The sequence below is a fragment of the Equus quagga genome, chromosome 16, assembly GCF_021613505.1.
Source record: "Equus quagga isolate Etosha38 chromosome 16, UCLA_HA_Equagga_1.0, whole genome shotgun sequence".
In the NCBI taxonomy this organism is placed as follows: domain Eukaryota; kingdom Metazoa; phylum Chordata; class Mammalia; order Perissodactyla; family Equidae; genus Equus; species Equus quagga.
Genome location: NC_060282.1, coordinates 70,246,741 through 70,259,776, shown reverse-complemented (window position 1 = coordinate 70,259,776; position 13,036 = coordinate 70,246,741). Strand labels below are relative to the sequence as shown.

Here is a 13,036-nt window from a genome sequence, read left to right as displayed (position 1 = left end):
ATTACATTAGATGTAAGTAAACTAAATATTTCAATTAAAAAAAGACTATCAGACTTAAAAAAATAATGATATACTGCTTATAAGAGGCACACCTTAGATATAAGGGCAAGCAAGATCAAAAGTATGAGGATAGAAAAATATAAACCATGCAAACATTAACCAAAATAAAGTTTGTGTAGCTACACTAGCATCAAACAAAATAGACTTCAAAGCAAGAAGTATTATGAGAGATGTTTCATAGTGACAAAAGGGTTAATACAGCAGAAAGATTTGACCATCCTAAATTTGTATGCTATAATAACATTAACTTAAAATACATAAAGATAAAAGTAATGGAACTAAAAGAGAAATAGACAAATGCACAATCATTTTGGTAGAGTTTAAAACAAATATCAAGTGAAATCCTACAGCACACATTCTCGGACCACAGTGGAATTAAACTAGAAATCAATAACTAAAGGGATCTATAAAATCCCATGAGTATTTGGATATTAAGAAATGAACTTCTGAGTAACCCATGAGTCAAAGAAGAAATACAATGGAAATTATATATTATTTTGAACTGAATGATGATGAAAATATGATACATTGATACTTGTGGGATGCAGCAAAACCACAGAGAAATTTATAGCAAGAAATGCGTGTATTAGAAAAGAAGAAAGGCTTAAAGTCAATGATTTAAGAGTCCATCCTAGGAAGTTAGCAAAAGAACAACATATTAAATCCAAAGGAAATAAGAGGAAGAAATAATAAAGAGCAGAAATTAATGTAGAAAACAAATATTCAATAGAGAAAAAGCAACAGAGCCAAAAGTTAGTTCTTTGAAAGTTTGAATAAGATTGATAAATGTCTAGCAAGGCTGATGAGAGTGAGAGAGACAGAGACGGAGAGACAGAGATGGAGAGACAGAGAGAGACACACACAGAGAAACAGCAATTACCAATTACATAAATGAAAAAGAGGTCATTAGCACATGTCCTATAGATATTAAAAAGATAGAGGCCATCGTGAATAACTTTATGCCAATAAATCTGACAATTTAGATAAAATAGAAAAATTTCTTGAAAAAAACAACTTAGCAAAATTGACACAAGAAGAAAGAAAATCTGCATAGTCTTATCTCTATTAAAGAATTGAATCCTTCATTAAAAACCTTCACACACACACACAAAGCTCTCAGGTAAGAGGGTGGCACTGGTGAATTCTTCCAAAATTTAATTTAAAAAAGCAATGCTACATAAATTTTTCCAGAGAATAGAAAAAGAGGGAACTCTTAATGACCCATTTTATGAGGTCTCATAACCTTGATTGCAGAACCTGACTTTGACATTATGAGAAAGTAAAATTATAAACCAATCTTTCTTGTGAAAATAGATGTAAAAATTCTAAACAAAACATTATCAACTAAAATTCAGCAATATGTAAGAAGGATAATACAACACAACCATGTCAGATTTCTCTAAGGAATGTGGGGTTGGTTCAACATTAGAAAAGCAGAAAAACATTAACAGAATAAAGGAGAAGCCCCATATGTTCACTTTGATATGCAAAAGATATTTTGATAAAATTCAATATTCATGATTAAAGATACTTTTAGCAAACTATGAGTAGGAGAGAACTTTCCTAATTTGGTGAGTATCTTCAAAAAAATCTACAGCAAAATACACTCTTAAACAACTAATAGGTTAAAGAAGAAATCACAAAGGAATTTAGAAAATATCTGGAGACAAATGAAAACAAAAACATAACATACCAAAAATTATAGGTTGCAGTGAAAGCAGTACTAAGAGAGAAGTTTATAGTGGTAAGTGCTTACATTAAAAAAAGGAAAAAGATCTCAAATGAACAATGTAACCTTATACTTCAAGGAAATAGGAAAAGAAGAACAAATTAAGCCCGAAGTTAGCAGAAGGAAGGAAATAATAAAGATTAGAGGAGAGATAAATGAAATAGAGAATAGGAAAAAAAATCAACAACATAAAGATTTACCTTTTTGAAAAGATCAACGAAGTTGACAAACTCTTAGTTAGACTAAGAAAAAAAGAGAGAAGCTTCGAATAGCTAAAATTAGGCATGAAAGAGGAGACGTTATAACTGATGTCACAGAAATAAAAAGGATTCTAAGAGGCTACTGTAAACAATTATATGCCAACAGATTAGGTAACCTAGAAAAAATGTATAAATTCCTAGAAACATACACTCTACCAAGACTGAATCATGAAGGAATAAAAAACTGAGCAAACCTATAACTAGTGAGGAGATGGAAGCAGTTATCAAAAACCTCCCAACAACAATAACAAAAGCCCACATTAGGGGGCTTCACTGGAGAATTCTACAAAACATTTAAAGAATTAATACCAGTCCTTCACAAACTATTCCAAAGAAATGAAGAGGAGAGAACATTCCTAAACTAATTCTGTGAGGCCAGCATTACCCTGATATCAAAACCAGATAAAGGTACAAGAAGAAAAGAAACTAGACTAATATCGCTGATGAATATTGATGCAAAACCATAAACAAAATACCAGCAAACTGAATTCAACAGCACATTAAAAGGATTATACACCGCGACCAAGTGGGATTTGTACCTGAAATGCAAAGATGATTCAAAAAATAAGGAATGGTACAAAAATAAAGCAATATCATAAATCACATTAACGGGGTGAAGGACAAAAAGACATGATTATCTCAATGGATGCAGAAAAGGCACTTGACAAAATTTAATACCCTTTCGGTATAAAAATACTCAACAAACTAGGAATAGAAGGAATCTACCTCAATGTAATAGAAGACATATATGAAAAGCCCACAGCTAATAATACACTAAATGGGGAAAGGCTGAAATTATTTTCTCTAAGGTCAGGGACAAGGCAAGGATGCCCACTCTTGCCATTCAAAATAGTACTCAAAATAGTATTTAAAATAGTACTATAATATTATACTATTATAGTATATAATATACTATAGTATTATATTAACTATTATAATAGTACTATAGTAGTTAATAATAGTTAAATGTCCATACTATCTACAGTGATCTACAGATTTGATGCAATCCTTATCAAAATCCCAATGATATTTTTTGTAGAAATAGAGTATCTATCCTAGAGTTCATATGGAATCTCAAGGAACCCTGAATAGCCAAAACAGTCTCGAGAAAGAAGAACAAAGTTGGAGGCCTCACACTTCCTGATTTCAAAACAGACTACAAAACATACCTAATAGTAATTTAGACAGTATAGTATTGGCATAAAGATAGATACATAGACCAGTGGAACAGAGTAGGAAGTCTAGAAATAAATCCTTGCATATACAGTCAAATGATTTTCAGCAAAGGTGCCAAGACTACACAATGGGGAAGGGCAGTTTCTTTGACAAATGTGTTGAGAAAACTAGAAATCCACATGCAAAAGGATGAAATTGGACCCTTACCTTACACTATATACAAAAATAAACTCAAAATGAATTAAAGACCTAAACATAAGACCTAAAACTAACATAGGGGACAACATCAAGACATTGAATTTGGCAATGATTTATTGGATCTTACACCATAAGCACAGGCAACAATATAAATAATAGACAAATGGGATGATATCGAACTTAAAAACTTTTTTTTTAAAGATTGGCACCTGAGCTAACATCTGTTGCAAATATTTTTTCTTTTTCCTTTTCTCTTTTTTTGTCTTTTTTCCTTCTTCTCCCCAAAGCCCCCAGTACATAGCTGTATATTCTAGTTGTGAGTGCCTCTGGTTGTGCTCAAACTTAAAAACTTCTGCATGTCAAAGGAGACAGTCAACAGAGTGAAAGGCAACTGACAGAATGAGAGAAAATAATTACAAATTGTATGTCTGATAAGGGGTTAATATCTAGAATATGTAAGAAACTTCTACGGCTCAATAATAAAAAAATAACCTGATTAGAAAGTGGCCAAAGGACTTGAATTGACGTTTCTCTGAGGAAGTTATACAAATGACCAATAAGTACATGAAAAGATGCTCAACCTCACTAACCATTAAGGAAATGCAAATAAAACCACAATGAGGTGTCACCCTCTCACCATCGTCAGGATGGCCACTGTCAAACGGACAGAAAATAACAGGTGTTGGTGAGGATGCAGGGAAGTTGGAAGCCTTGTGCACTAGGAATGTAAAACGGTGCAGCCATTATAGAAAACAGTATGGAGAGGCTCAAAAACTTAAAAATAGAGTTACATATGATCCAGCAACCCCACTTCTGGGTTTTATCCAAAAGAATTGAAAGCAGGATATTGAAGAGATATTTGCACACCTGTGCTTACTGCAGCATTATTCACAGTAGCCAAGAGGTGGAAGCAACCCACATGTCCTTATACAGATGAAAGGATAAAGAAAAATGTGGTATATACATACAATGGAATATTTTACAGCCTTTAAAAACAGGGAAATTCTGTCACATGCTATAACATAGATGAACCTTGAGGATGTTATGCTAGGTGAAATAAGCCAGGCACAAAAGGACAAATTCTGGATCCCACTCATGAAGTATCTAAATTAGTCAAAATCTTGGAAACAAGAAAGTAAATAGGTGGTGGACAAGGGCTGGGGAATTAGTGTTTAGTGGGTGTAGAGTTTCGGTATCGCAAGATGAAAAAGTCTGGGAGATCTGTCGCACAACGATGTGAAAATACTTAACATTACTGAACTGTCCACTTAGAAATGGTTATGATGGTAAAAAAAAATCTAAGAGAAAGATACATGTACATTTGTGGTATAAAATATAAATTCACAAAGCTAAAAGTTGTCATATGTAATTTGCATGTTTATATGAAGTTATATGTTCAATTTGTAAGTTTAAAAACTAAGATTTTAAGAGCCTATCAGAGTTGTTTGGAAGCTACTTCATACAAGTGATTTAAAGAATAGTTTTCTGGATAAAGTCATTACATATTAAAGCATCAATCACTACAACTTCCTTATTAAGTGAATTTTCCTTAGTAAGCTTTGTGTTAGACTAATAACTACTTGAACTGCAAATAAATTACATTTGTGGGGAAAAAAAACATACAGCAACCATGAGAGTTAATTATGAAATAGTGAAAACTTTCGCCCTGGTATTATGATATTGGATACCTGCTCTGATGTGCACTATCACCATTTCCATTCAACATTGTACTAGAGATCATAAACCAGTTGAATAAGGTGAGAAAAAGAAATTAAAGACACGTGAATTGAAAAAAAACCATTTTTTATACGTGGCATGATTGGATATTTAGAAAATCCAAAACATTCTAGGTTAATTATTTGAATTAATAATCAGTTTAGTAAGTCAATAAACAAAAATTACTTGTATCTCTGTAAATGAGGAAAAGCAATTACAAAATAAAATTCTAAAAGATACTTTTTGCAATTTCATCAAGTAACCTCAATTGCTTAGGAATAGATATAATAAAAGTTGTGCAGGACCTTTACACAGACAGCTATAAAGCAATACTGAGAAAAATTAAAGAAGACCTAACTGAACAGATGGATTTGCTTTATTCGTGAATGGGAAGACTCAATATTTAAAGATGTCGATTGTCTACTAAATCATTCATGCAATCCCAATTAAAAATCAGTAGGCTTTTTTTGGGTAGAAACTAACCTGGCAATTCTAAAATTTATATAGAAATACAAAGAACAAGAAAAGCAAAGACAATTGAAAGGGTAAAAACAAAGATGTAGGTCTTATATTACCAGATATCACCACTTATTAGAAAACCGTGATTAAACCAGTGTGGTATTGGTGCAAAGATAGACAGTTAGACTAAAGGAACAGAATTGTGAGTCCAGAGATGGATTCACTTACATATAATCACCTGACTTTACAACAAAGGTACCACTACAGTGGATTGAGGAAAGGAGTGTTTTTTCAATGGAATATCCGTATGGAATAAAATGAACTTTGACCCCATCACACACTGTACTCAAAAGTCAGTTCCAGATAGATAATAGACCTAAATGTGGAGAAAAAAAAAAATCTACATGTTAACATAGGAGAATATCTTCATGACTTTGGGACAGGCAAAGATTTCTTAAATAGGACACAAAAAAGCACTAATTAAAAGGGAAAGATTGATAAATTGGGCTTTGATAATTGATAAATTAAAAACTTCTTTTCTTTAAAAGACATCTTTAATATAGTGAAAAGGCAAGTTGTGGACTGGAAGAATATGCTTGTAATACATATGTCCAACAAAGGACTCATATCCAGTATATATAAAGAACTCCTACAAATCAATAAGAAAAAGACAACCTAAGCTGAAAAATGAATAAAAGACTTGAACAGGCAGTTTACAAAAGAGGATATTCACGTGGTCATTAGCATGTTAAATGGTACTCAACATAATTTATTATCAAGAAAATTTAAATTACAATTCCTACCAGAATAGCTAAAATGAAAATGACTAACAGTACCAAGTGCTAGGAGGGATGGGAACAATTGCAATACTCATTACTGCCAGTAGAAGTGTAAATTGGTATCAGGACTTTCAAAAACCCTTTGGTAGCAAATGCTGAAATACAAACTTTATGACTCAGCAGTGCTACTCCTAGTTATATACCCAACAGAACTGGGTGCACATGTGTACCAAAAGAAACATACAAGAATGTTAACAGCAGCCTAGACTGCTGTACCAAAAAGACCTCCAAACTATAGCAGTTTAAATAAGATAGTTCATTTTTCTCTAATTTCTAAATGTGAGTGGTCCAAGCTAGTGGGGTGGCTCTACTTCAGCTGGTCATTCAGGAACCCAGAGACATCCTACCTTGTTTCACCAACCCATAGGGTTTTGTCTTTGTTTGCAAGTGGGTCATTGCCATGTCTGAATCCCAGCCAAGGGAAGGGGAAAGAACAGAAATCTAGGGTAAGAGGATTGTAATTTAAATTAAAGATGACTAGAAAGTTGCACATTTACTCAGATCTCCTTGGTCCATACTTATTAACAAGGCTATGCTTAGCTCCAACGTAAGCTCAGAAATGTCATCTCTACCTGGATGGCCACGTGCTCAGCTAAAATTCTGTTTGAAAGAATGATTGACACGCTGCCACAATTCTTTTATAATTAAAATTTCTAGCTTTCTATTGTGAATATTTGGAAATGTAGTTAATTTTTGCAAGTTGTTCTTAGAGCCATCCACCTTGCTAAAGTCTCGTATTACTTCCTAATTTCCTATTATATGTAATATAAAATATTATGTCGTTATATATTAGTTTAAAATTAATATACATTATACATTATATACATATATGTATATATTATGTATATATACAATGTACATTATATATTATATAATATACTTTTATAATATATAATTATAATATAATATTATAATAACAATTGTGTATATATATTATTTATATATATAGTTACAATTTAGAGTTGTCTATGTAGATTATCATAATCATCTGTGAATAATGTCAGTTTTGTTTCTTCTTTTCCAAATCCAATGCCTTTATTTTTCTGATTTTACTAAGCTGGCTAGGACCACCAATACAATGGTGAACAGAAAGGAATAGTAGGCATTTTTGACTTGTCTCTAATTTTAAAGAAAGTGCCTTTAATGTTTCCTCATTAAGAGTGATGCTTGCCGTAGGTTTTGGGTAGATATCCTTTATCGAGGTAAAGAAGTTCTCTTTAATTTACCAAGAGTTTTTTTATTTTTATTTTTTTAAGGGAGAGTTGAATTTTATCAACTTTTTCTGAATTGCTTGAGATGATCATGTGATTTTGTTTAATGTTTTAATGTGAAGAATTACATTTGTAGGTTTCGTAGTGTTAAGTCATTTTTGCATGCCTTGGATACACCCAATTTAGGCATGATTATCTTTTTATGTACTGCTGTAATTTATTTGCCGGTATTTTATTTGGGATTTTTTATCTATGTTAATGAGTGAGGTTGCTACTAATTTTCCTTTTTGTCCTATCCTTGTCTGGATTCAGTGTCAAGATTATAATGGCCTCATGGAGGGAAGTGGGGACTATTCCACTCTTTCTGTTCTCTGAAGGATGTGACCTAAAATTGGCATGATCTCTCTCTTGAAAGTCTGATAGAATTCCTTTGTAAAATTGTCTGGGTCACTTGTTTTCTTTGGAGTAAAATTTTAATGTTGATTCAATCATTTTAATTTTAGGGCTCTTAAGGCATTCTAATTCTTCTTCAATCAATTTTGGTAAGTTATATTTTTTAGAACTTTTTGCATTTTGTCTAAGTTTTCGAATTTATTGGCATAAAGTTTAATTTTTGTTCTATCTGTACCTCTGTCACTCTTCTCCTAATATTATTTATTTGTTCCTTCTGCTTTTTTCCTGATTAATCTCACCAGAGGCTTTCCTTTTTTATTAGTCTTTTCAATTAAAAACTCTCATCTTTTTAAAAATCTTTCTTATTGTACGTTTGTTTTCTACTTCATTGATTTCTCCTCTTTTCTGTATTATCTTTCCTTCCAAGTTCTTTGAGTTTATTCTTTTCCTAACGTGTATCTTATACCTAGCTTGTTAATTTTCAGGCTTATTTTCTAACGTAAGAATTTCAGAGTATAAAACTATGTACAACGTTTGCTGCATCACACAAGTTTTTAATATTTTCTTTATCATTTAGTTACAAGTATTTTTAATGTTTATTATGGTTTCTTTTTTGACTGATGAATAATTTAGAATGTAAAAATTTCTAAATATTTTTTGTTTATCTTATTGTTAAAAACTTCCAACTTAATTGCATTAGTCTGTGTGATACCAATTCTTGAAGTTTTTTTGAGGTTTGCTTAATGCCTAGAATCTAATCTGCAGCTAGAGGGTCTTTCTAAGTGTCAAGTCCATTGTACTGCTAAGAACAGGAATCCTGATCATATTCTTTCCCTCTACTCTCTCTGAACTTCACTCATATTATACATTCAAACAAAACAATAACAACCATAACCAAAACAACAATGACAATAATAAAAAATATAACAACCACGTTGGAGAACTGAAGACAGCTTTTTTGACATTTGAAACTGTTCAAAGTTAAATAATAGTATTTTAAAGCAATATGGATCGTTTTATTATTTTCAAAGCCTTGTATATTTCTAAATAGAAGTATTTATACATATTTACATATTTAGGGCAATATATAGTGATTACAGGGGAACTTTGAATTTGATGAATCTGGGTTCAAATCCTGCCTCTAACAGTTACTGGGTCTTTGCCCTCGGGCAAGTTTTTTAGCCTTTTTTCGATAAATCTGTTTTAAATCTGTAATCCCAGATAGTACTAGTTACCTACTTCATAGTGTTGTGTGGATAAAATAGATGAAAGGGACTTGACAGAGAGAGGCCATTCAGTACGTGTCCCCTGTTACTATTGCCACCACTCTATAGCACAAGCTTGATTAGTGCTGGTTCAGTTAGTGAATGACTTATTTCACTTTACAATTTTACTGTTTTATTTCACTTAGCATTTACGAGAAATGGCTTTCTTTGGAGAAAATTACTTGATCAGCACATAAAGTATGAAACAAGTTAATTAGTTATGGAGACTGTGCCTTTTCCTTTGGAATAAATTCCACAGCCATCCCACGTCTTAAGAAGCACATTACAGACACAGATTTAGTTTTATATAATTAAATACAAGTATTACAGGTTTTTTTGTAGTTAAATATTTGTTTAGCAGGCTTGCTGTCACAGTCACTTTGGAAAGTAAATAGTGGCATTTCTACTTCAGAGAATGTGTTCTATGAAGAGCTAGTAGTGTTTAATGCTCACTTGAGGAACAGATATTTTGTTTGCAATGTATTAGAGAAAATTATTCATGTGTGCTTAATTTAATTTTAATAGCTGACTTTTTCTCCTTCACAGATTCTGGCTTCAGCGATCCTCTCCCTGGAGCGTCATCTCAGTACTTACAGAGGCTTTCCAAAATGGCCATATTGGAGTATGACACCATCCGTCAAGAAACAGGCAGAAAATCAAAAAAGGGCAAGAAACGCGAGCGAGACTGCTGACTAGTATCATACGCTGTGATGCTTTCTTCGCTGACTTTTAAGGTTTATATATTTTTTTCTTTTTTTCTTGATATGTGATATGATGTGCAATGATTTACACACAAATGGAAATGTAAATAGGAAATAAATATTTTATGTTGCAGAATAATTTGCATTTTGTTAACATTATAAAGAGACGTTTAAGTTACAGTTTACGAGGACATAAGCATAAGAAAAATTATATTCCATGAATTTTATGCACATTGATTATATTTTTTGATTCAATTTGATAAATGTTTTTTGAGTGCCTGTGTGTACCATGAGCTTTGCTAGGAGCTGCAGAAGATTCCAGAAAAAGTGAGTTCTTATTGTTGGGGTTAGAAGGCGCCCTAACTTGAACCCCTCCTTCTCCCTGTTTGAGTTTGAAAACAGTTGTGAGATAAGTATTGAAGCAGATGAGACTCTTAGCTTTGTTTACTGATAAAACCTGGAAGGGAAGTCCTGGTTCAATGTGTGGCAACTGTGGCCTCCTCATCCTGAACTTTCCACTTGGGCAAATGTACACGCCCAGGTAGTGCCAACAACCTCAGGCTCACCTGCCGAACCAAGACCTTTACTGCCAAGCAGAGCAAGGCATCTCCACCGTGTAGACAGGCAGATCCAGGAGGGGAAAGTAGGTGGGGAGAGACTCACTCCATCTCTGTGGGGAGGAGAAGGAAGGTCTCAGTTAAGAGGAAAACCATTCTTCAGGAAAGCCTGAGGGGTGGGGGAGAAGTATTTGTCTATACACGTCCCTGAGAAACGGGGAGAATCAAGGATACCAATGGCTGTGATCCAGTGGAGAGTGGGATATGGGTCATAACAGAACCAGAGTGTTACAGAGGTTCAAAAACAGGGCAGCAACATCCAGGGGGTCAGAGAAAGCCTCATGGAAGATGTAGTGTTTAAAATGGGCTTTAAAGACAGGAAAGATAGAGGGAGAGGGCATTTCTTGAAACATGGAATAATATAAGCAAAGACACACTATGCATTTGGGAATGGTGCTCTTGGCTGGAGTACTAGGGAGTATGGTACAAGAGTCATAAATTCACAGGCCTACAGGCACCATGCCAGGACCAGATTGAGTGACACGAATCAGATGCAGGTGAACTGGAGCGTGTGTCTCCATTTAAAAGGGCACTCACTGCCTCCCTTCAGCCCTTGGTGTCATGCAGGAATGTGGGCCCAAAGTTGCCAAATATTCTAACTTTTCCTGAGAAGCCAGACTCTGGATTTTTATGTTAAACCTTCCAATGTATAAATGGTAGCAATTAATTCAAAATAAGTAATTTAAAATTTATAAAGCCAGTGTGTAGGCCAAAGAAAATTATATGCAAAATCTAGATCTGGCTTTGTGGAGCCATTCTTTTGTGCAAACTCAGGGTCAAAGGAATTGAGGGCAATAGGGCTCAAAAGATAAGTTGATGATAGCTGGTCGAGAATCACAGATGCCAAGCAAGAGTTTGTACTTCCTCTGTTTCACAGTGGGAGATTTTTGAGAATGAAATTAAATTACTGCTTTTAGGAAGATTCATCCAGGTATAATTTGTAGGCTGGATTGTAATGGGAGGAGTCTGGGGGTAGGGAAAGCACTTAGGAGGTTTTTATAAAAATTGAGGTAAGAATCTCTCAGTGGAAAGATAGAGACAGGCATAGGAAGGAGAGACTAAATCATGAGGCCATCAAGGCAAAGGACTTAAAGTCAACTGCTTAGACATAGGGTATCGGGAGAGCAAGAATCAAAACTGGCTCATTTCCGCCTTTAGACCTAAGGTTCTCAGGGGGCGATGCTAGGTTTGGGGAATAAGAGGATGAGTGCAAGCTCGGGTGTATTCAATTTTAGGTGCCATCAGAACTGCCACATAGAGATGCCAAACAGGTAGTTGAAAAGTAGGTAGGTAGTTCCGGGAAAATGGCACTGCCTAGAGTTAGAACTTTGAGAAACATTTTCATAGCAAATCCTCTGTTTTCTCCGATAACAAAGTGGAGAGAGAAGGAAGCCCAAATTTATAAGGAATGGGAGGAAATAGGAAGAAGACAAAAGTAGGAGAAAGAAGAAAAGAAGCCATCACAGATGTAAGAGAATAAACATATTCTCTGTCCTTGCATGCTTTATATTAATGTATAGAATGCAATGTTAATATGTGTTTGTATGAATTATCATGATGCATTAGTTCCTAGGGGGATAAATAAACCTAAATGGATATGTTTGTGCTTACATCTGAATTTTGCTTGAGAATGATTTAGATATTACCTGTACCTTGTCTGTCTTCTGATCATCCACTCACTCCAAGTGTGGTTAATGATTTAGGAGATGGGAAACAGGAGAAAAAGTACTCTCAGACAACAATTTTATGAACTCTTTTTTGGATGAGCACTTCTAAACACCTTTGATTGTCAAATGGATTTCATTTATTGAGCTCCTCCTATGTATTCTAAACATTTAACATTATTTGTAAACCTCAAGAAAACCCTAAAAAGTAGGTCAGTGATATTTCTGTTTAATAAATGAAGGGTCTCTAGCTAGACAAGAGGAGAACTAGAATTCTGACCTACTAGGATTCAAAGCCCGTATACATAAACTTAACTGAATAATAATTTTTTTAAAACTTAAACTTAGTTGGCACATTATGGTTTAGTTACTTAAAATTTAAAGGAAGATAGTACTTGTACACAGAAAAATGTCTCCTAATATTGAGTTGAGTTCCTAAGTTATGAGACTAACACATCTTGGAGGATTTATACTGCTAAAGTAGAAAGACCCCCTCTTCCCATCTGCCCTGTGAAAGAGTTCAGCTCAAGACAACTCAAGAAAGGAGTCCAATGTTTATTTCTTTTTAATAAATGAAATATGCTGACAATAATTAATCACCTTTTTAGCCTTGGATTGAATTTAATTTTTTTCTATATTTTTTTAACTTTTAATTTTTTTTTTGAGGAAGATTAGCCCTGAGCTAACATCCATGCCCATCTTCCTCTACTTTATATGTGGGTCGCCTGCCACAGCATGGCTTGGTAAG

The 13,036-nt window shown here is 33.8% G+C and overlaps 1 protein-coding gene across 2 annotated transcripts in view; it reads left to right on the top strand.

The window, feature by feature from the left end:
• Positions 1-12,222, top strand: part of C16H8orf89 (chromosome 16 C8orf89 homolog) — a 45,923-nt gene extending 33,701 nt beyond the window's left edge. For both annotated transcript variants that reach the window (XM_046641570.1, XM_046641569.1), the window contains exons 6-7: positions 8,152-8,190; positions 9,853-12,222. In XM_046641570.1, the coding sequence (XP_046497526.1) occupies positions 8,152-8,190; positions 9,853-9,998 (185 nt within the window). In that variant the 3' untranslated portion in view covers positions 9,999-12,222. The remainder of the gene's footprint in view (positions 1-8,151; positions 8,191-9,852) is intronic.
• Positions 12,223-13,036: the final 814 nt, after the last annotated feature.